Source organism: Chiloscyllium plagiosum, unplaced genomic scaffold, assembly GCF_037043375.1.
Source record: "Chiloscyllium plagiosum isolate Xiang-an unplaced genomic scaffold, Cpla_swu_hap1 HiC_scaffold_19, whole genome shotgun sequence".
NCBI classification, from domain to species: domain Eukaryota; kingdom Metazoa; phylum Chordata; class Chondrichthyes; order Orectolobiformes; family Hemiscylliidae; genus Chiloscyllium; species Chiloscyllium plagiosum.
In genome coordinates, this window is record NW_028270157.1 from 34,035,006 (window position 1) to 34,059,317 (window position 24,312).

General features: G+C 41.7%; 1 protein-coding gene across 1 annotated transcript in view; it reads right to left on the reverse strand.

Moving 5' to 3' along the window:
• The window catches only part of tes (testis derived transcript (3 LIM domains)), a 52,788-nt gene that overhangs the window by 24,407 nt on the left and 4,069 nt on the right, over positions 1-24,312 (reverse strand). The window contains exon 2 of the mRNA XM_043709558.2: positions 15,459-15,544. Coding sequence (XP_043565493.2) covers positions 15,459-15,544 — 86 coding nt within the window. The remainder of the gene's footprint in view (positions 1-15,458; positions 15,545-24,312) is intronic.

Sequence of the window (24,312 nt, forward strand, 5' to 3'; positions counted from 1 at the left end):
GCAGAGTCTAGTGAAGGTCTGTAGCAATTCAATTAAAAGCTTATGGACACATTCACATTGGTGGAGGTTTTGCAGGAGAGGTGTATCTTCTGGTGGGTCCTGCAAGTTTTTCTCCCACTACTTAGCTCAAAATCCTTTTTGACTTGTTCGCTTACAGAAATGCAAGATGAAATAACCCAGTGACAGTTACAGGCTGTTGTTAAATATTTGAAACCAACAGTGTCTCTCCTTAACCAGTGAGATATGAGAAACATTTGAGGACTCTGGGACTATACTTGGAGTTTAGAAGGGTGAGGCGGGATCTGATTAAAACTTATTAGAATACTGAATGGCCTGGGCAGAGTGGACGTTGGGAAGAAGTTTCCACTGGCAGGAGAGATGAGGACCTGAGGGCACAGCCTTAGAATAAAGGGACCTTTAGAACTGAGATAAGGAGAAACTTCTTTCGTCAGAGTGGTGAATCTATGGAATTCATTGCCACAGAGGGCTGTGGAGGCCATGTCATTGAGTGTATTTAAAAAAGAGATACATAAGTTCTTGACTGCCAAGGGGATCAAAGGTTACATGGAGAAAGGAGGAGAATGGGGTTGAAAAACCTATCTGCCATGATTGAATGGCAGAGCAGACTCGATGGGCCAAATGACCTAATTTCTGCTCCGATGGTCTTATGGAGATTTAAGGATGGAGAAAGACAAATGAAATATATGGAAGGAGAATGAATTAGTGTCATCATATCCAGAAAAAGCAAAATAAAAAAAAAAGAAATGAAATGCAAGTTTATTAAAGTTGAAATTTTAAAATCCCAAACAATTTATTTATTAGCTATAAGAATGAAATGCCACAGTTTTGTTTACTTTCCTCCTAGGTCAGAGAGATTAAGTGACATTACAAAAGCAAAAATATCCTCAATAGCAAGGTACTCACACTGTCAAACAGCAGCTTCGGTTGGTGTCAAATAAAATTCCAACAGTGTGCAAACATAGACATTTCATGAAACTCTCAGGGAGCTGCTTTTTTGGCATGACAAACAGCAAAGTGGTGCAAATTATTCAGTAGTTTATAACAATTCGCACTTCACAGGTTATCTTTTCCTTGTCACATGTTGGATGATTTACACATTAATACAAGTGTTATTAAAGTCACTATTAATTTAGCAGCAAAACGTGAAGTATTACAACCGGACAGGAGGGACAACAAGTCTCTTCAGTCAACCTATTCTGTCCAGAGGAGAAGATTACCTGCTGACAGATATATTCTGCTTGTCTGAGGGACTGCTAGTCTAACACTACAAAGAGAAACTGTTCTGGTGCCAATTAGTACAACAATTTAGTTGTTTAGATTGTGGTCAGTGACTAGAGATGGAATGGAGTCCTAAAGACTATTTGAATTACTTCAGGTTTCTTCAAATACTGAGCTTAAAAGTAGCAATATGAAAAGGCCAACAAAATGAGCACATTGTGGATGTTTAACTTGCCTGTGTGGGTGTTAATAGGATAAGATGTGACTTTGTTTTCTTGGTCACAGTCTTATAGCTTACTTCAAACTGCTGAATATTTTGACCAAACTGGAGTATAGTTGTTTCACAAAAATGGATTGATAGCATTGCCAGGTATTTCTTCAATACACTGGCATTGGAAACAAGAAAAAAATAAATCTATGGATGTAGGTTTGCTCACTGAGCTGAAAGGTTCATTTCCAGACGTTTCGTTACCTTACTAGGTAATAAGTAAATCCATGCCCATACCAACACAAGACTTTAGCAAATTAAACAGGTGTTTCCCACTGGAGAGAGGGAATCGGATTCAGCAATTGCTGCCTCAAAATTCACAACCCCAAAATTTCAGTTTCTCAGCTCCACTTCATTACATGACACTACTTTGGGAAGCCCTGAATTAGACAAAACAATGCCAACAGTGATATGGTGTGTTGAAGCTAGTTATCAGGATTCAGAAAGGAGTTCTGATGAAGAGTCACCAGACTCAAAACGTTAACTCTGCTTTATTTTCCTCACAAATGCTGCCAAACCTGGTGGCTTTCTCCAGCAATTTCTGTTTTTGTTATACACGTTATGATGGCTAACCATAATTTTAAGTAGAAGAAATGCAAGATTGAATACCAGATGGAGTTTAGAAGAATAGAAGAATTGAAACATAGAAGATTCTTAAGGGACTTGTCAGTGTAAACACTGTGTGGGTGTTTTCCTCTTATGGAAGAGTGTAGGACTAGAGGACATTGTTTCAGAATAAAGTAGTGCCAGTTTAAGATGGAGATGAGAAGGAATTTCTTTCTCTCAGAGAGTTGAATGTTTTTGGAACTCCTTGCCATGTAGAGCTGACGGAGTAGAATCGTTGTGAATATTTAAGGCTGAGACAGATAAGATTCTTGATCAGTAGGAGAATGAAGGATTATAGGGAAAGGGTAGCAAAGTGGACATGTACTGTGTTGGATCAGCCATGATCCTTTTGAATGATGGCACAAAATTGAGAGGCTGAACAGTCCATTCCTCTCCCTATTTCTTATGGTTTCATGTACAATCTGACACTTCAGACGCAGTATTGGAGTAATGGGAGGAGATGGAACGTTAGAGCTTGGTATCATCAGCATAAATCTTCAACACGTTAAATAGCAAAATTTGATATATGGTCACTCTTGTCATGGGTTTCACCTGCTGGAAGCGTATTTGAGGAATTTAAATGCATACCACATCTGAACAAAATGGTTTCTGAAAGAAATACTGCCTGAATAATGGTTTGTGATGATTTGTTCATGAGGTTTGGACAAGGCCAGCACTTACTGGCCATCCATTATTAGCATTGAGAAGTGAGAAGGTTTATAAATTGCTGTGGTGTTGTAAGGGAGGGTGTTCCAGGACAATGAAGTGAAGGAGCAATGATGCACTGACAAGTTAGATTGGTGTCAAAATAGAGGGTTCGGAAGGTGCCACTGAAGGAACCTCTGAGTTGCTGTCGAACATCCTGTGGTTGAAATGCAATGTTATCACTGTTGCTTCTGGTCAATGGGATGCCAATCAAACAGACAGCTTTACTCTGTATTGAGCCTGAGTACTATTGGAGCTGCAATCATTCAGGCATTCCCTTATCATTCAGTGATGAGTACTCTGTCATACTACTCAAATTAGCCTTTGAGCAAATGGCAAGGTTTGGGGAATCAAAAGGTAAGATCGCCACCTTGGAATTTCCAGCATCTGACCTTCTATATAGCAAGAGTTTTCTATTGTTTTGAATGGGATGGGCAATGGTAAGAAAGGTGAGAGAAAATGGCAAAAATGAAAAGAGAGAAAAAAAAAATCAGATGATTCCTGACTGAGAAAAGCCCTTTGGATTTAAAAGGCAGATTCTCAATCTTGCTAGTGTGAGCAGCAACTACTTGATTTCATAAGAACATAAGAGATAGGTGTAGGCCATGTGACCCATGGAGCCTGCTCCATCATTCAATAAGATCATGGCTGATCTTTTCATGGACTCAGCTTCACGTACCCACCCTCTCACCATAATCCTTAATATCTTTACTGTTCAAAAATCTATCTTTGCCTTAAAGACATTCAACTAGGCAGACTCAACTGCTTCACTGACCATGCTTTCTTTTTTAAGGGTGGCACAGTGGCTGGCACCAGGCTCCCAGGTTTGATTCCAGCCTTGGGCAACTGTCTGTGTGGAGTTTGCACATTCTCTCCATGTCTGGTTTCCTCTGGGTGCTCCAGCTTCCTCCCACAGTCCAAAGATGTGCAGGTCAGGTGAATTGGCCACATTAAATTGCCCATAGTATTAGGTGCATTAGTCAGAGGGGGGTGGGTTGCTCTTCGGAGGGCAGAAGGGCCTGGTTCCACACGGTAGGGAATCTAATCTAATAATTAGAATTCCACAGATTCACAACCCTTTGAGTGGTGATGTTCCTCCTCAAATCAGTCCTAAATCTGCTCTCCCTTATTTTGAGGCTATGCCCCCTAGATCCAGTTGCACCTGCCAGTGGAAACAACATCCCTGCTTCTACCTTATCCCTTCATAATTTTATATTTTGCATCTTATTATTAGCTAATCTCATCTCATTACTATGTAGCTCACAACTTTCTCTCCTTCCCTGAGAAATGAGATGGTATCAACTCCTGGTATGGATGTCAGAAGTCGTTCCCCCCCGCTTCCTCCACACAAGACAGCATCACCAAAACACTAGCCTCAACATGTCACATAGCTGTTTACAAACCAAATCCTACACAACCTCAGCTCTCTAGGACTTGACTTCAGAGTACAGAGATGCTTACGACTTGCTTGCTTCTGCCAGCTTGCTTTTGCCCAGGGGTACACAAGCATTGCATGCATCTAAACAGAGTGTATCTTATGGCTTTTAGCACTCATTCACTTTGTGCTGACTTGACGCAGCCAGCCTCTGTACCCAACAGTGATTTATAATGCATAGGCTCTGCAGTACTAACTTGCAGGCTGGCTGCTTCGCTGGCTTGCACTGTTCTTTTGTACAGAGGTGGGAGGCAAGCAGTTTCTCATGCTGACAGTACTAAACAGATAAGGGGGTGGCCATGTCACTTATAGAGTCACAGAGGTGTACAGTATGGAAACAGACCCTTCGGTCCAACCCGTCCATGCCGACCAGATATCCCAACCCAATCTAGTCCCACCTGCCAGCACCCGGCCCATACCCCTCCAAACCCTTCCTATTCATATACCCATCCAATTGCCTCTTAAATGTTGCAATTGTAACAGCCTCCACCACTTCCTCTGACAGCTCATTCCATACACGGACCACCCTCTGCATGAAAAAAGTTGCTCCTTAGGTCTCTTTTATATCTTTCCCCTCTCACCCTAAACCTATGCCCTCTAGTTCTGGACTCCCTGACCCAGGGAAAAGACTTTGCCTATTTATCCTATCCATGCCCCTCATAATTTTGTAAACCTCTATAAGGTCACCCCTCAGCCTCCGACGGTCAAGGGAAAACAGCCCCAGCCTGTTCAGCCTCCCCCTGTAGCTCAGATCCTCCAACCCTGGCAACATCCTTGTAAATCTTTTCTGAACTCTTTCAAGTTTCATAACATCTTTCCAATAGGAAGTAGACCAGAATTGCACGCAATATTCCGACAGTGGCCTAACCAATGTCACAACATGACCTCCCAACTCCTGTACTCAATACTCTGACCAATAAAAGAAAGCATAACAAACGCCTTCTTCACTATCCTATCTACCTGCGACTCCACTTTCAAGGAGCTAGGAACCTGCACTCCAAGGTCTCTTTGTTCAGCAACACACCCTAGAACCTTACCATTAAGTGTATAAGTCCTGCTAAGATTTGCTTTCCCAAAATGCAGCACCTCGCATTTATCTGAATTAAACTCCATCTGCCACTTCTCAGCCCATTGGCCCATCTGGTCCAGATCCTGTTGTGATCTGAGGTAACCCTCTTCGCTGTCCACTACACCTCCAATTTTGGTATCATCTGCAAACTTACTAACTGTACCTCTTATGCTTGCATCCAAATTATTTATGTAAATGACAAAAAGTAGAGGACCCAGCACAGGCCTCCATTCTGAAAAACAACCTCCACCATCACCCTCTGTCTTCTACCTTTGAGCCAGTTCTGTATCCAAATGGCTACTTCTCCCTGTATTCCGTGAGATCTAACCTTGCTAATCAGTCTCCCATGGGGAACCTTGTCGAACGCCTTACTGAAGTCCATATAGATCACATCTACTGCTCTGCCCTCATCAATCTTCTTTGTTACTTCTTCAAAAAACTCAATCAAGTTTGTGAGACAGGATTCAAAGCCATGTTGAATATCCCGAATCAGTCCTTGCCTTTCCAAATACATGTACATCCTGTCCCTCATATTTCTTCCAACAACTTGCCCACCACTGAGGTCAGGCTCACTGGTCTATAGTTCCCTGGCTTATAGGTTCCCTATAGTTCCTATCGTTCCTTGTGACTATCGATGATACAAATATCTCAGCAAGAGACCCAGCAATCACTTCTCTAGCTTCCCACAGAGTTCTCGGGTACACCTGATCAGGTCCTGGGGATTTATCCACTTTTAACCATTTCAAGACATCCAGCACTTCCTCCTCTGTAATCTGGACATTTTGCAAGATGTCACCATCTATTTCCCTACAGTCTATATCTTTCATATCCTTTTCCACAGTAAATACTGATGCAAAATATTCATTTAGTATCTCCCCTATTTTCTGTGGCTCCACACAAAGGGCTGCCTTGCTGATCTTTGTACCATCTGTACCACTCTTACAGCATGCGCCAGCAAATTAAGAGCAAACAAAACCAAAGGAGCATATTTGAAGTGCTTAGTGAAGTGAAGTGAAGTGGAGTGAACCAGGGACTGTGGTCAGTAAAGTGATGCTACCACTGTAAGTCAATAGGCTCATGTGGTCTCAGTCTCAGTCCAGTTGGATGATCACGGTCAGTCACATGGTCTGACCAGAGGCTGGAAATCAGTGTCTTTGCAGTCTGGGTTGCACCATGATTGGTCCCACTGCAATCAGTCTGGGGATCACATGCACACCAGAGTGATGCAGAGACACAAGGCCAGGGCTGGGCTTTTCTCGGTTGGGGCGGCCTCTTCAAGTCAGTCTGTGGTGCCGGACACGTTCAGTCCTGAAGGTTTGGTTATTAAATGGTCAGTCCATTCAGTCCTATGCTAAGAGTACATTGGACTGAGTCACTGAAGGAATGATAATAGTGAAAGGGACAATTTAAGATAAAAATGTAAAATCTCAGAACATGGAAGGAGATAGGAAGCTTGCAGGCACACAATGGGAAACATGAAGGATTGGTGTAGATCAGCAATCATCTCAGGCACAGTCAGCAACACATCGACAAGAATGTAGGTTTAAATCTTGCCAACTTTGCACCAAAGCCAAATCATGCAAAAACAAGACAAAACATATGCCATCACAGGCAGACTGGCTGGAGTAAATTACTGTTTTTCACTTCATGGACAAAGAACAATTCTGTGGATTTTTGGCCCTGTTCCAGGTAATCGGATTAATCATGCATCTACCGACTGTTTAATACAACTCTAACTATCACCAAATTTCATTTAACGGAAAGTCCTTTTTTTTTGACAAGAATTATTATGAAAAATGATAGCCTTAAGTAATTATGACCATTATAATTTTGCATAATTGACCCCTGTCATGTCACATATATAAAGCTATGCAGACACAAGCTTAAGTCTTAACTTGCTTTGCAATTTGTACATCACTTCTCATACCTGCCATTGGAAGACAAATATTCGAAGCTGTCACGTTTTCACACCTAATTATAAGGATGGGATGATATGCTCAAAGATGTTCAAGGGCGGATGTTTTTGGAAGGGAGTGCTTTTATGGTGGACCAGTGCCTGAATTTCACTACCCAATGTAGCATTAGCACGTTGGATCTGTAACACACATATGGAGAAGGTGACATAGTTTAGAGCTCCATGTCGAGGAATGACATTGATCTCTTTGCAAAGCCTCCATAACGCACTGCACCATCTCACTTCATGGTGATGCTGAGAGTGATCAGGGGTACCCTTACTGATTTGGTGTTCTAATTTTGACATTCCCCACAGATATCAGCTTATGCATGTGAGATGGAACCTGTGCTTGGAGGATTCTTACATACAATGACAATGTCAAAGAAATTGCAATTTTGTCACCAAACCCATCAAGAACAGCAACTTCCAGCAGCTGCTGGACAGCAGCAAGAAGGACAACCAGAGAAAGATCCCCCAAGGAGAAGCAGAATAATGCTCAGATTCCAAAACCACTGGCCTTGCTATAGACAGCTCTTAGAGGACCAGTGCAGGCGAAGACCAAGGATGTCCTGGACCATCAGAACAAAATGCATTATCTGGAACTGGACTTCTGCTTGCAAGGAATGGGTGACCGTCCTATTCCATTTCCAATGAAGTCACACTGGCCATGAATTTTTATGTAAGTGGCTTGTTCCAAGGAGCAACTTGTGTGCCATCTGACAATTCTCAGCCACAAACACATCCAGGGTATCACTGACGTCATGTTAATGAGATTACATTGGTTTATATCCTTTTCTTGTGAAGGGGGGTCAAGCTGGCCTGACAGTGGGATGCTCCTGTATTTTGGACTCCCCTCTGGTGGCGGGTGGTATATACTGTACTAGTTTGCTTTCCGAGAACCCTGTCACCAATGTGTAGAATTCTCCAGCTGTAAATCTTCCATTCTATCAATGTCCAGCTCATAGAAACAGGAGTAGGCCACTCAGGCCATTGAGTTGTCCCGCCATTCAAAACGATTGTGTGCACACTTCAATACCTTTTACCCTCACCCTTCCCCATAACCCTATACGTCATTTGTAATCAGAAATTTCTATCTTAAACAAAGACAGAGCTGGCAAAACCCCCCACGGTAGAGAATTCCAAAAGTTCAAGACCATCTGAGTTTTAAAAAAAAACTTCTCAGAGCCCAGTGACTTCCCCTTTATTATAAATTGTGTTCCCTGGTTCTGGACTCCCCCAGTCTGGGAAAACATCTTATCTGCTTCCATCCAGTCTATCCCACTAAGTACAATACTTTGTAAATTTACAAAGAACTCTCTCTCATTTTCAAACTCTAAAGTACACAGGTACAATTTAATCAATTTCTTTTCATAGGACTGTCCTGTGATCCTGAGAACCTTTGTCACACTATTTGTCTGGCAATAATATCTTCCCTGAAATAGGAGACAAAAATACAATTGAAGCAAGATTTTATTACTCCTACACTCAAATCCTAAAGCAATAAAGGCTAAAATTCCATTAGTCTTCAGTGACTTATGAATAATGATACACAGAACCCTTTGTGCATCAAAACATTTCAAGCTCTTACCCTTTAGGAAGCACTCTACACATGTATTCCTCCTACCAAAGTGGATAACCTCATATTTTTCCACATGATAGTCTATCTGCCATGTTCTTGCCCCTTCACTCAGACCTGTTCAAATCCTCTTGAAGTCACTTTTCAGCTTACTCATAACACACGTTCCCCACTTACCATGGTATCATCCACAATATAATGCATTTTGCTCTTACATCCAACTTACGGATATATATTATAAACAGCTTGAGAGCCAAGTACATATCCTCACAGTATCTCACTAGTCATTGCCTGCCAACACGAGAATAACCCATTTATTCCCTTGTTTTCTGTTAGCCAATCCTTAGTTGATGCCAATATAGGATTACCTCCAATACCATGCACTTTTTTTTCTAACCAGCCTTCTTGGAGGAACTTTATTACAGCTCTTCTGAAAATCTAAGTATACTACATTTATCGGTTATCCTTTATTAATCTTATTAGCAACGTTTTCAGAATATTCGAACAAGTTTGTTAAACATGGTTTCCCATTCATTAATCCTTGCAGACTGTGCCCAATCAGATCACTACTATTATAGTAGCTATTTATCACACCTTTTACAATAGCTTCTCATATTTTCCTTTCTACTGATAGAAGGCTAGCAGGTCAATAGCCCTCAGTTTTCTCTCTCGCTCCCTTCTTAAATAGATTACATTTGCCATCATCTAATCTGCATGACTCATTCCAGGTTCTACAGAATTTCTGAAGTTAAGTTCCAATGTATTGACTGTTTAAGTAGTCACTGTCTTCAACGTCCTTGGATGTAAAATAGAAGGCCTTGAGGATTGATTGACTTTCACTTCAGCATAACTGATTTCTCCAGTACAATTTTCCTTATAAATCTCATTCTACCTAGCCATTAGGATATCTAATTCTGGGAGAATTCTGGTATGTTCCTCAATGAAAACAGAAACAAAGTAATAATGTACCTTCTCTACCATTTCTCTATTCCCCTTATTACTTTGACTGGCACAGTGGCTCAGTATTAGCAAAGCTGCCTCACAGCACCAGAGACCCAGGTTCAATTCCAGCCTTGGGTGACTGTGTGTGTGGAGTTTGCACATTCTCCCCAAGTCTGCTTGGGTTTCCTCTGGGCGCTCTGATTTCCTTCTACAGTCCAAAGGTGTGCAGGTTAGGTAGATTAACCATGCTAAATTGCCCATATATTAGGTGGATTAACTAAGTGGAATGCATGGTTGGGAGGGAGTCTGGGTAGGGTGCTTTTCTGAGGGGCAGAGTGGATTCAATGGGTCAAATGCCCTCCTGCCACACTGTAGAGATTCTGTGACTCTGCCTGTAATGGACCCAAATGTTTTATTTTTATGTACCTATAGAAGCTTTTACAGTCAGTTTTGATTTTAGCTACATCACATTCACATTCTATTCTTACTTTCCTTTTTGCGGTCTCACAAACCTCACAATCCTCACAATCTAAAAACCTCACAATCCTCAGATTACTGCTATTTCTGGCAACTTCATGGTATCTTCTGGCAACTTACATTTAATCTAACATAATCTTGAACTTCATCTGTTATTTGTTGGTTTGATTGACCTTCTTTGAGTTTGTGTACCTTGGAGGAACATATTGCTGCTTTAAGACATGTAATGGTTCTTTAAGAACTATCCATTCCCTTTTAATATATTTACTTAATCCACCTCAGCCAGTTTGTGGCTCATGCCTTCACAATGCCTCTTATTCAAATTTAACACCATTATTTCAGAATAAACTACCAAACATTTAAACATAATGAAAAATTCTATTACTATTATGGTCATATTCTGTGCTGGATTTTGGATCTGTGTGCCACCTATTCTGTGAACTATCTTGATGTGTACATATTGGAGAACTTCCAGGTTCCTGTGTCATTCCATAGTTCTCAGACTATACAGGAATGATTGCTGGATCACAAGTGCTTCCCCTCCAAACATAGCTTGATGACACCTTTACGAAACCTTGAGATCAATACAAAGATGCAATGCAGCCCATATTTCCACCAGGCTATATCAGTGTAGCCTAGAAAGGGTGTGCCACATTATTGTGGCATGCCATGCCCTTCCCAGTTGCAGCTGACACAATTAGGAGATCTTGAATGTAAATGAAATAAGGGATAATTAACAATCCTCTGAGGATGAGGGTCAGGATATTGACTGGGATGGACAACCAAGATACCATGAGAGAATTATGTACTGTCAAGCACACGAGGCTAAACAGAATCTAATTGAAACCCACTTCCAGGAAGAAACAGCTGGGTTTGGACTTGCTTTTGGGCTTGGAAATTACTACACTCTGAACTTTTCTGTTGATGAATAAATGTTTACTTATCTATATGTTTGTATGCAGGGTATCTTGGCTAACACTGCCTTAACATATCTGGTATTTTAAAAAGGTCTTCGTTACTGTTTGCAAGAAAGCATGAGTCACTGTGACAGGTCACTGGGGTAATGGCTTTCAACACTTCAGTTAGCATACAACATCCAAGTGTTGTGCAGTAGAGTCTCTCACGATAGGCAGTAGATTGGAAGCCAGTTCTTTCACTCCTTTCCATCAATAAACCTTCAATATTTCAGAGTTGGCTTCAGCTGCTAAATTGACTTGAAATGCTTAAGCATCTTCTAGGACAGCATTTAGCCTGAGAGAGGCAGAGCTTTGTGCAGCTGCTCTCAATAGGCCATTATGCTATGGGAGAGAGTGAAGATGTCAACTTCCACTGTACACCTCCCAGACTTAAATGGCAGTGTGCTCCCTTGAAAAGTTGGAAGATAGAATGAAACATTGCCTCCAGAGGTTTGTGCATTCATCCCTGATCGAGTCCTCTCATTCACAAGGCGGATCCAATTGTGGGTGAGGAATGGAGGACAGGCACTAATACTAAGTCTGCACATTGCTTGGAGCCTCAGTGCTGTGCTGATGGAAGTGCAATGTCTTGGCTGCAGTCAGCCATGTGTTGGTTCACGTATCTGTGATGTCTGAGGTTTTCTGCAGTCAAGCAGTTGGTTGCTTGACAGAGATGAGCAAAGCTGAGCCAATATAACTTCTTTCATCCTTGGAACATCCAGACGCTATTCATCTCTCACATGGGTGCGACTGCACCAGGTCAAACAATGACAAAGAAACTACAGGAAACATTTTAAAAATGTAAGTGAGCATACATTTACAAAAGTGCAGGATTTCTTACAATGAAGTGTCATTTGTACCACTGATGTACCCAGAGTGGTTTATTCCCTTACTTCCTCACCCACCCTCCCCTCCTTCTCAGTGCAGTCCTGACACCCACACCAGGGGTGCAGAGAGGCTGCTCTGTAGTTAGGTTCTGTTGGAAGACCTAGCTGGTTGTCCTCATGGTGTTTGGGTTTAGAGGATGCAGGCTTGCTATCAGAATCCTGCCCAGATGCAGGGTCATTACCCTCTGCTTAGTCTTCTGCAGCTTTGGCATCACAGGCAGGGGCTGGTAAAGGCATTGGGCACCTGTGGAATACCTTAAAAGAAAGCTTCTGAGCATTCCTAAAATCTGCAATGTCAGACTTTTTACTTCTCTATTTTTCTAATAACTAAAGAAGCTGTACCTAGGGACCTTGCACTGTAAGCGGCGACTTACACACTTTTCGCAGCATTTGACAGCAAAGTTAATTCTGGTTCTAATTCTAATTATACATGTGTCTTCTACTGCCTCGTGGTGGCTGCCCATACCATCCCATCTCAAGGAGCTGGAGGGGGGAGGGGATACCTGGCGTGAGCTTGAGTTCCCTCATTTCCCTCTCACTTTGCCATGGACACTGAACAGCAATGAATAAAACAATGGAATGCTGGTGCACGCGTGTATCTGGCAGACACAGAGTATGCTGGACCTGGGTCCCCACATCAGTCACCAACCTAATCATTGTGGCAGTCCGGTAAGTTCATGTTGGAGCCAGTATGGTACTGAAAGAATGGAGAAATCCACCAAAGTTTCAATCTAGTTTACTGTCTCTGACAAACCTGCCTGATGTTCTATGACCTTCTCTGCATATTTTGTCAATGTTTAATTAACAGCTAAGACCATGGGATCACCTTCTGGCTAGAGCTAAGCAGATATCTGGTCTCAGCAGTCCTTGGAGTGCATAGACCTGAGGCATTTCTTCCCCTAGCAGCTGCAGAGACCCTCACCAGACTGTTCTTTTGATCTGGAAAGAGAACCCACTGAAGTGAAAGTCTCTGAGCTGGTTGAGGGTCAGGTGAAAGCCATTTTGTTGCATCCTCTGAGGGACGTATGGGTTCTACTTAAGGTGGAGGTTCATCTAAGGTTAGGTGGTGCAAATCTCTTTCTCACAGTCATTCATTGGATCCCACTAGTACTAGCAGAAGAGAATACAGGGAATTAGTTATTAATAAATGCTTGTTCAAGTCAAGTATGAGTTAGCACTGGCATTAACAGGATAGCAGCACAGCAAAATGAAGCTCACTCAATGAGTTTTCCACAGGAATGGTCACCTTCTTCTCCAGCCTTTTCTTCTCCTGTGGGCTGAGAAGCCTCATGTCCACCACCAGTCTTCAACCTCTTGGTGTGGACATGCTGTATGCAGTAGTGAGAGTTGCAGTCCATGGGCCTTGATGAGAGCTATGTACAGTGGCAGAGTTAGAGTAAGTGGTGATAGGCCTGTGGGTGAGGTAGGGGAGAGAAAATGGAGCATGGATATACGTTCAAAATTGCTGGGCATTTCTTTTAACCTGGGACACTGCGCTGACCTGGGTCATTATATTTGTCAACATTGGCTGTGTCTGCTGCCTCCTTTGGTGGTCTGGAGCAGAAAGCACAGTTTTTTTTCCCAACCATTTTGTCCATCAACACCTCAAAACGGGGTGCAAGCTTGCTGAGTTATAATGCTGGAACATCACAGTGTGAAGGGCAGATTCTGACTTGCAGCTTGCCCAAGTACAGTGGAGCTAGGGTTTAAATATGACACCAATGGTATGAATGTTTCAAAGTCCCAACAGTAGTGAGCACTTCTGCCTCTCCTACCACATGAGGTCAGTTGCATCACGTATGAGTTGAAGAGCAGAAGATTGTAGGAGAAAAGCCATGGAAGAGGGGGCCAATTTCACTGAATAAACACTGCCAAAAAATTGGGAAACGTATGGCTGATTCAGTCAAAAGGTTTGCTCATTGCTAATCCCTGAAACGTTAATGATGGGAGGTTCAGTGGGGACAATGGCACTGATTATCAAGGGGAGATTGTTACATTCTGCCCTGTTGCAGATCATCACTGCCTAATACTTATGTGGAGCATATTTATCAGCTCAAGCCTGAATGTTTTCTTGCTGCAGACAGTAATGGACTGCTTCTGTATCTGAGGCTGTATTCTTAGAGTTTTTTTTTTAAATTAAGTTGTTGCTTATAAAGGAATAACATTGAAATAATAGACTATGGTAGAGGTAGCATAACTGTGATTAAATTCGGCAGCTCATACAAGTCAAGATTTGATGAGCCCAACCACTTATTACAGTGTAGGAACAATCTATAATTCTAAGATCTACATACAACCTGAAGTGTTTGACAAAGAAAAGTATCCCATTAGAAGAAAATAAATACTTGTCACACTGTGGGCTGATTACCTACTCAGGAGTGGTACATTTGTGTTGTTTCCTACTGACTATATATTTGTCAAGAAAATAATCAGCCCTGTGATCAATGACTGCCCTTGCCACCCAATGTAAACAACAAGTGATGAAATGAAAAATGTGGTGTTATATCCAGTTTCAGAGAATACTGCAACTAAGGGAACAAAAACATTATGTATGTTAATAAAAGCAAAAGCACACACAATTCTTAAAATGGAAAGGGGTGGGAGCAGTATTTTAGGAATATATTTTTATAACATAAGTTGATCCTTTGAGAGGACCATCTTAAGGTTCAACTGTATATTTTTTGAGGTAAATTTATTGTCAATCGTTTGTAGCAATTAATACCATTAACTCCTCTTGCAATGAAGTTTCAGTGGAATCATTTTACTGATTTTGTAAATATTCAAATTAAAAGTGAAAGTTGAGAACTTTTATACATTCAAAATAACTCAAACAATGGCCTCAGAGCAAAATATGCTGGGGAATAAATTGTCACTGCTTTTATAACAAATTATTGCAAACATTTGGTATACATTTATGCTTGAGACATTTCGGCACCATCCAAATTATAACTACAAAATTGAGGTATGACTAACGCTTTGGATTTTATGATCAAGTTATTCTACAAGTTGGAAGGAACAGTTGGATCATGTTAATTGACTAAAATCTTGAAACAAGGAAAAGGGATTTTTATTTTTAATATAGATTACACCATATCAATACTAAACTAATTTCTCTTCATGCAAAAAAAACTTAAAATAGAGAAAAATGCTTTCAAAATAACATCCATTCCGAAGCTCCAAAATAAATTGTTTAAAAACTTATAAAGACAGGAGTGAATGAAGCAATTACCTAAACCCCATTTATTAAAAAAAACAGATAAAATATGAGAGTTGAAACACTAAACGCATTAGATTTTCCCAAGCACATCAAGAGGAAATGAAAATTTCAATCAAATGTACACTACCTCCAAAAGTGGAGCTCAAATCCTTCACATTTATCCTTGCATTTCAGACATGGGGCCCCAGCTCCCTGCTCATGGCCCAGGGTCATCTATAGAAAAGAAACACTTCAGTCACTGGGAAGAAAAGAGTTGCACAACATTTTCTGTAAAGTAACACAATTGATTATGAAGAATGAATTTGAGTATCTGCCTAATAGCAGTCAGTTTGGCTTTTTGATTCGGGAGCAGCTGTCCATCACACACCCTGTCCTATTTGCTATTCCATTAAATTCAGTGAAAAAGAAAACACATTCAGGATGTGCAGCTAATCCATAACTGCTCATTTTATGTCCTGGTCAAGAGATGACCCTTGGGCTTTTCATTTGATACTGATATCTTATTATCTGCATTCCTTACTCTATGACCAGAGGGCATAATTTCAGAGTAAGGGACTACCCATTTGAGAGAGAGGAGGTGTTATATTTCTCCAAGGTGGTAATGAATGGCAGTAGAATTTGGCTGTCAAAGTTGGGTTCTTAAGTTTACTCAGGGCTGAGACTAACAAATTTTTAATCCATAACTCAATCAAGGCAGGAAAGTGGTGTTGAGGATTATCAGATCAGCCAATGACTTCATTGAAAGGTGAAGGAGACTGAATGTCCTACCTCTGCTTCTATGTTTTTGGGTCTTGTTATACTGGAGAGGTAATACTGTCCAGAATACTACTTTGACATTAAACTGTGGGCAGTGTGATACAGCAAGAGATGCTCAAATTTATAAAAGAAAAGGACTGACATCAGGATGTTCTTGACCATTCAAAGAACAATCAACTCTTTGAATGGACTTCTAGGCAAAATGGTTGAGGTAGAATCCTGGCAAAAAAGACTAAGATGCAGCATTAGGAAACTGTTATATTATTCTGGGTGGATTAATTTTGATGAACCAAAGGAGTTCATGCATCAATGAATATGCTGTGAAGGAGACGCTTCATGCGCAATGAATAAGATTGTCAATTCATTGTTATTATGTGGCAGTCACTGTGAAGACAACAACAATGAGATGAATGGTCAGTTAATTTGATTCTATTCTGTGAGTCAAGTGGATTGTAGTTTACATTTTATAAGGACTTAGAGATGTACAGCATAGAAACAGACCCTTCGGTCACTTGTATTCGCATTTGCCACAGCTCCTATTAAATGCAGAATTTCAGAGTGCCAATTTTATCTACAGGAGAACATTTAATGCTTGATTGAAAAATGCTCCCCCCAAAAAATTCAAAATCACTTTACAGTGGGTCTCTTTTGGGTTAAATTGCATGGACATGTCTATATTTTGGGTCACATAACCATTTTAAAAATGGAAAGTTTATTTCATAAACAAGAAGAGTTTACTGAACTGTCAAACAAGCTAGTCTGAAAGTCTGCAATGCCGTCAGGATTTTTCCTTTTACGGTCACGTTAAATAAAATCAACGTCAAACACAACATTTCCCGATGTGATCCACTGGTTTTCCTCTGGAATCGGAAGTGAATACTATGTGGAATAAAAACGTTTTGTTTCCCTTAAAATTGGATGGCTGTTGAAAAGAATAGGATTGTGATCAACGGTTTAAAAAAAAGGGACAGAAATTAACCGGTGTTTTTAGTTTAAGCACACACTGCTGGCACATAGCCAAAGTATTTCCCTATTTGACAACAGGTTTTCTTCACAAAAAGTACAAAGACTGCTGTCGGGGAGGGGAAAACTAGCAAATCATTAACACAACCTGGACATGCTTCAAACTGAAAACATTGAAAATTATTCAAGTTATTCCTCAGCCGATCCAAATTCACTAGCTTTATTGTTTCTTAAGGTCAAATTACCACACTACACAGTATACAGCACTTTATGCCCTGATTTCAGCTACTGATCTCAAGGGAATAATTACAGTATCACTGCTGACAGCACCTCCCCGTTGTTGCCTGCTCAAGTTACAGTTATCCCATCGGGCTCTGGGGACATATATTTACACAGGCCAAGGCCCATTAACTGCACAGCACCATACAATAATTAAACCAAAAATCTACGGATGCTGGAAGTCTGAAACAAAAGCAGAAATTGCTGACAAAACTCAGCATGCTTGGTAGCATCTATGGAAAGAAAGCAGAGTTAACATTTTGAATCCTGTGAGATGGTGCTGCCAGACCTGCTGAGTTTTTTCAGCAATTTCTGTTTGTGTGTTGTGGCTCAGCTGTACTTAAAAAGTCAGTACGAGAACTTCTGCAAAACTAGGGCTGAAGGCTCCAATGACTGTTGTAAAACAAGAACGTTCCCAAAGGTACAAGCTAACTAATTCTTTTCAAAGACACCTCTTTCTACAATGTACACTTCTAAGATGGAATTTAACCACTGATTAGGCTTGGTACAGTGGCTGAGAATCTTGGGACAAACTGAAACTATTACATGCAAAGCCTTTAATAGAAATGTTAAGCAGGCAGGATATGAAACTGACAGTTGAAACACCGTTTCCCCTTTCCTGCAAGATAATAAAAATTAAAATGAATTCCACGAGGTAGAGTGCTTTTCACATTCAATTATCTGTTGCAGGAGTGCACAAGATGTTAGTTGTTGGCCATAACTCATTGATAACACACACATGCCAGCATCAAAAGATTGCACATTCAAGCCCCATTTAAGGACTTCAGTACACAATCTGGGCTAACACATCAGCACAGTAGTGAAGGATATCTGCACTATTTGGGTGTTCAACCATGGTTGAATGATCAAAATTGACTCCATCTGAACTGTTCAGGTGGTGGTAAAAGATTCCACAGCATTATTTTCAAAGAGACAGCATAGCAATTTTTCTAAAATCCTGACCATCACTTATATATTAACCAACACCAAAGCACAGGATAGATCGAGTGAATCCTTAGAAGACTATAAAGGAAGTAGGAGTATACTTAAGAGGAAAATCAGGAGGGCAAAACGGGGACATGAGATAGCTTTGGAAAATAGAATTAAGGAGAATCCAAAGGGGTTTTACAAATATATTAAGGACAAAAGGGTAACGAGGGAGAGAACAGGGCCCCTCAAAGATCAGCAAGGCGGCCCTTGTGTGGAGCCACAGAAAATGGGGGAGATACTAAATGAATATTTTACATCAGTATTTACTGTGGAAAAGGATATGGAAGATATAGACTGTAGGGAAATAGATGGTGACATCTTGCAAAATGTCCAGATTACAGAGGAGGAAGTGCTGGATGTCTTGAAAGGGTTAAAAGATGGATAAATCCCCAGGACCTGATCAGGTGTACCCTAGAACTCTGTGAGAAATTAGAGAAGTGATTGCTGGGCCTCTTGCTGAGATATTTGCATCATCGATAGTCACAGGTGAGGTGCCGGAAGACTGGAGGTTGGCAAACGTGGTGCCACTGTGTAAGAAGGGTGGTAAAGACAAGCCAGAGAACTATAAACCGGTGAGCCTGACCTCAGTGGTGGGCAAGTTGTTGGAGGGAATTCTGAGGAACAGGATGTACATTTATTTGGAAAGGCAAGGACTGATTCAGGATAGTCAACATGGCTTTGTGCGTGGGAAATCATGTCTCACAAATTTGATTGAGTTTTTTGAAGAAGTAACAAAGAAAATTGATGAGGGCAGAGCAGTAGATGTTATCTATATGGATTTCAGTAAGGCGTTCGACAAGGTTCCCCATGGGAGACTGATTAGCAAGGTTAGATCTCATGGAATACACGGAGAACTAGCCATTTGGATACAGAACTGGCTCAAAGGTAGAAGACAGGGGGTGGTGGCGGAGGGTAGGTTTTCAGACTGTAAGCCTGTAACCAGTGGAGTGCCACAAGGATCGGTGCTGGGACCTCTACGTTTTGTCATTTACATAAATGATTTGGATATGAGCATAAGAGGTACAGTTAGTAAGTTTGCAGATGATACCAAAATTGGAGGTGTAGTGGACAGTGAAGAGGGTTCCCTCAGATTACAACAGGATCTTGACCAGATGGGCCAATGGGCTGAGAAGTGGCAGATGGAGTTTAATTCAGATAAATGCAAGGTGCTGCATTTTGGGAAAGCAAATCTTAGCAGGACTTATACACTTAATGGTAAGGTCCTAGGGAGTGTTGCTGAACAGAGAGACCTTGGAGTGCAGGTTCATAGCTCCTTGAAAGTGGAGTCGCAGGTAGATAGGATAGTGAAGGCGGCGTTTGGTATGCTTTCTTTTATTGGTCACAGTATTGAGTACCGGAGTTGAGAGGTCATGTTGCGGCTGTACAGGACATTGGTTAGGCCACTGTTGGAATATTGCATGCAATTCTGGACTCCTTCCTATCGGAAAGATGTTGTGAAACTTGAAAGAGTTCAGAAAAGATTTACAAGGATGTTGCCAGGGTTGGAGGATCTGAGCAACGGCGAGAGGCTGAACAGGCTGCGGCTGTTTTCCCTGGAGCGTCAGAGGCTGAGGGGTGACCTTAGAGAGATTTACAAAATTATGAGGGGCATGGATAGGATAAATAGACAAAGTCTCTTCCCTGGGGTCAGGGAGTCCAGAACTAGAGGGCATAGGTTTAGGGTGAGAGGGGAAAGATATGAAGAGACCTAGGGGCAACCTTTTCACACAAAGGGTGGTACATGTATGGAATGAGCTGCCAGAGGATGTGGTGGAGGCTGTTACAATTGCAACATTTAAGAGGCATTTGGATGGGCATACGAATAGGAAGGGTTTGGAGGGATATGGGAAGGGCGCTGGCAGGTGGGACTAGATTGGGTTGGGATATCTGGTCGGCGTGGACGGGTTGGACCGAAGGGTCTGTTTCCATGCTGTACATCTCTATGACTCTATGACTATGACACAATAACTAGCCATCTAGCTCAATGCTAATTGTAGAGCTATGTTGTGCACAAATTACTTCTTCTTACACTTCAAATGTTCTTCATAAGGATATCTTGAGGTCCCAAAAGTCAGTCTTTTCTCTTTTCAGTTAGATGTATGTATTACTGTTTCTCAGTTCAGAATGTTATATTTATACTTTTAGAACTTTAGCCAGTTAAGACTTTTATCTTCAAACATGACCCCTCCCAAAATTTTCTGAAATAATTATTTTGAGTCGAAGGCAAAAAAAAGAGCAAGAGTCTTAGTCTATTGTTAGAATTTGATTCAGGTGAGGTTAGAAACAATAATTAAAACAAAATACTGTGGAAGCTGGAAATTTGAAACAAAATCAAACTGCTGAAGAAACTCAACAGGTCTGGCAGCATCTTTGGACAAAGAAACAGAATTTAATAGTGTTGAGTCTGAAACTATTAATTTCCCTTGTAATGGAAATTAAAACTTGCGGGTTAAATTGACACAACACAGAAATGGGTGTGGGGATCACAATGCACAATTAAGCTTTTCCTGTTGGTTGATGTGCAGGAGCCTGCATTTCTGTTATAACGATCTCTGCATGCAGCCAACAATTATATTGTTCACTCACTGTACACATCAGAAGGGGGCTCAAAACTGTAACTTGAATAGAGACAAAAAAACCTGCAGATGCTGGAATCCAAAGTAGACAAACAAGAGGCTGGAAGAGCACAGTAAGCTAGGCAGCATCAGGAGGTAGAGAAGCCGTGGCTCAGTGGTTAGCACTGTTGCCTCACAGCATCAGGGACTCGGATTGGATTCTCAACTTGGCTGTGGAGTTTGCACATTCTCCCCACCTTTATGTGGGTTTCCTCTGGGTGCTCCGGTTTCCTCCCACAATCCCAAAGTGTGTGAATTAGGTGAACTGGCCATGCTAAATTGCCCACAGTGTTCAAGGATGTATCGGTTAGGTGTATTAGTCAGGGAAAATGTAGAGTAATGGGGATTGGTTCTGGGTCAGTTACTCTTCGGAAGTTCGGTATGGACTTGTTGGGCCTAATGGCCCGTTTCCACACTGTAGGGTCTCTGTGATAGGATAATGATAATTAAGTCAATGTTTGGGGTGTAACCCTTCTTCAGGACTGGGGGTGGGTGCAAGGGGATCTTCAGATAACTCGCCCAGCCTCCTGTTTGTCTACTCAAAACTGTGACTTGCTGGTATCACCTAAAACTCGAGCACTCTCAAAAGGACTGAAAATGCTGGAAATCACTATTTGTCAGGCAGTGTCCAAGGAGAGAGAGCAAACTGGCATTTCAAGTCTAGATGATTCTTCATCAGAGCTGAATTGAAATGTGGAGAGAGCAGCCTTTGTGCTATAGTGAGGGGGTGGCAAGCTCAGGGAGACAGGCTGTTGATAGGCTACGGATTAAGTGATTAGAATGTGAGAATGGCAGAACAATGGTGTGTCTAACTACAAACTGGAAAGGACAGACCGTCCCACTGGGATGGGGAGGAGGGGGAAGGAGGACATGATGATCAAGAATGTAACAAATAAAGCTAAAATAAAGGAAAGGAACGGGAGTGGGTTCACAATTTGAAGGTGTTGAACTCAGTATTAAGTCCAGAAGATTGTAAAGTGCCTAGCCTGAAGAGGAGACATTGTTTCTCCAGTTTGCACTGTGATTCACTGGAGCATTGCAGGATGCCGAGGACAGACATGTGGGCTTGTGAGCAAGATGCTGTGGTAAAATGACTAGCTATGGGAAGGCCGGGGTCATGCCTCTTGGAGGTATTTTGCAAAGCGGTCACCGAGTCTGCAATTGGTTTCTCTAATGTAGAATAGGCCACGTTGGGTGCAGTGAATGCAATTTACCAGATTGGAAGAGGGACAGGTGAAATGCTGCTTCATCTGAAAAGACTATTTAGGCCTTTGGATGATGAGCAAAGAGGTGGTGATGGGGCAGGAGTTGCACCTTCTGCAGTTACTTGGGAGGGTGGCGTAGTTTTGAGAGCATATTAGTGATTTTAATTAAGGAGATTCAAAGGAGAAGTCTTGATGAGGGCATAGTGGTAGATGTGATCCATATGGACTTTAGTAAGGTGTTTGACAAGGTTTCCCATGGGAGACTTGTTAGCAAGGTTAGATTTCATGGAATACAGAGAGAACTAGCCATTTGGATACAGAACTGGCTCAAAGGTAGAAGACAGAGGGTGGTGTTGGAGGGTTGTTTTTCAGACTGGAGGCCTGTGACCAGTGGAATGCCACAAGGATCGGTGCTGGGTCCACTACTGTTCATCATTTATATAAATGACTTGGATGTGATCATAAGAGGTACAGTTAGTAAGTTTGCAGATGACATCAAAATTGGAGGTGTAGTGGACAGCAAAGAGGGTTACCTCAGATTACAACAGGATCTTGATCAGATGGGCCAATTGGCTGAGAAGTGGCAGATGGAGTTTAATTCAGATAAATGTGAGCTGCTGCATTTTGGGAAAGCAAATTTTAGCAAGACTTATACACTTATAGGTAAGGTTCTCGGGAGTGTTGCTGAACAAAGAGACCTTGGAGTGCAGGTTCCTAGCTTCTTGAAAGTAGAGTCACAGGTAGATAGGATAGTGAAGAAGGTGTTTGGTATGCTTTCCTTTATTGGTCAGAGTATCGAGAACAGGAGTTGGGAGGTCATGTTGCAGCTGTACAGGACATTGGTTAGACCACTGTTGGAATATTGCGTATTCGGGTCTCCTTCCTATCGGAAAGATGTGAAACTTTGAAAGGGTTCAGAAAAGATTTACAAGGATGTTGCCAGGGTTGGAGGATTTGAGCTATCGGGAGAGGCAGAATAGGCTGGGGCTGTTTTCCCTGGAGCATCAGAGGCTGAGGGATGACCTTTATAGAGGTTTATAAAATCATGAGGGGCATGGATAGGATAAATAGACAAAGTCTTTTCCCTGGGGTGGGGGAGTCCAGAACTAGATGGCATGGGTTTAGGGTGAGAGGGGAAAGATATAAAAGAGACCTACAGGGCAACTTTTTCATACAGAGGGTGTTATGTGTATGGAATGAGCTGCCAGAGGAAGTGGTGGAGACTGGTACAATTGCAACATTTAAGAGGCATCTGGATGCATATATGAATAGGAAGGGTTTGGAGGGATATGGGCCAGGTACTGGCAGGTGGGACTAGATTGGGTTGGGATATCTGGTTGGCATGGATGAGTTGGACTGAAGGGTCTGTTTCCATGCTGTACGTCTCCATGACCCTATGACTATGCTATGATACATCTCAGAAGCATGTGGAATTTGAATGCAGACTTTCTGATCCAGAGGTAGGGACACTACCATTGTGCAGATATAGTCCTCCAAGTTTAGTGATTTTACATACGTAAATGACATCAGAGGCTGCATCTTTAATAGCCACCCAAGGTTTCCTCTGGTGGTACAAATGCAGCTGGTGTAGCAAAATGAAGGCATTATGACTGCTATTAGCACACCAGAACTAGACTTAACCATTGCTCAATTCACCATCCCCCATTCACTCCTCTACCAATAATCAGCATTCATAACTTTAAATTCATAGAATCACCTCCTACATTTAACACTGCTCCAATCCTTGCTTTGCATTGGAAAACATGAAGAAAGCCTTTGTTCAATGTTATGGTGAATGGAGTAATTCACCACTAATGTGATAGAACATGGTGCCTATTCTTTCCAGCGTGGAATAGTAACCAACTTGGTTTGCACCTTGTGGACCCAACCCCTGACCCAACACAATGTCAAACTTCTACTGCAGGACAAGCAACTGCACCCCACCACAAATGTGATGTTCAAATGCCACAATGGAAACTCATACTCCAGGGAAGTTAAGAGATTAGATTGAAATCTAATGACCACCCTGAGGTGGAGAAAATGACACTGGTTCTACAGAGAACAGGTCTGCTGATTTCTCTCAGGTTCACAGCATTCACTCTCCCACCTTGTCACGACATCTGTGTTTCCACTGCTACCTGTTGGTCAACCAGCCAAGCTGGAACAGAGATCC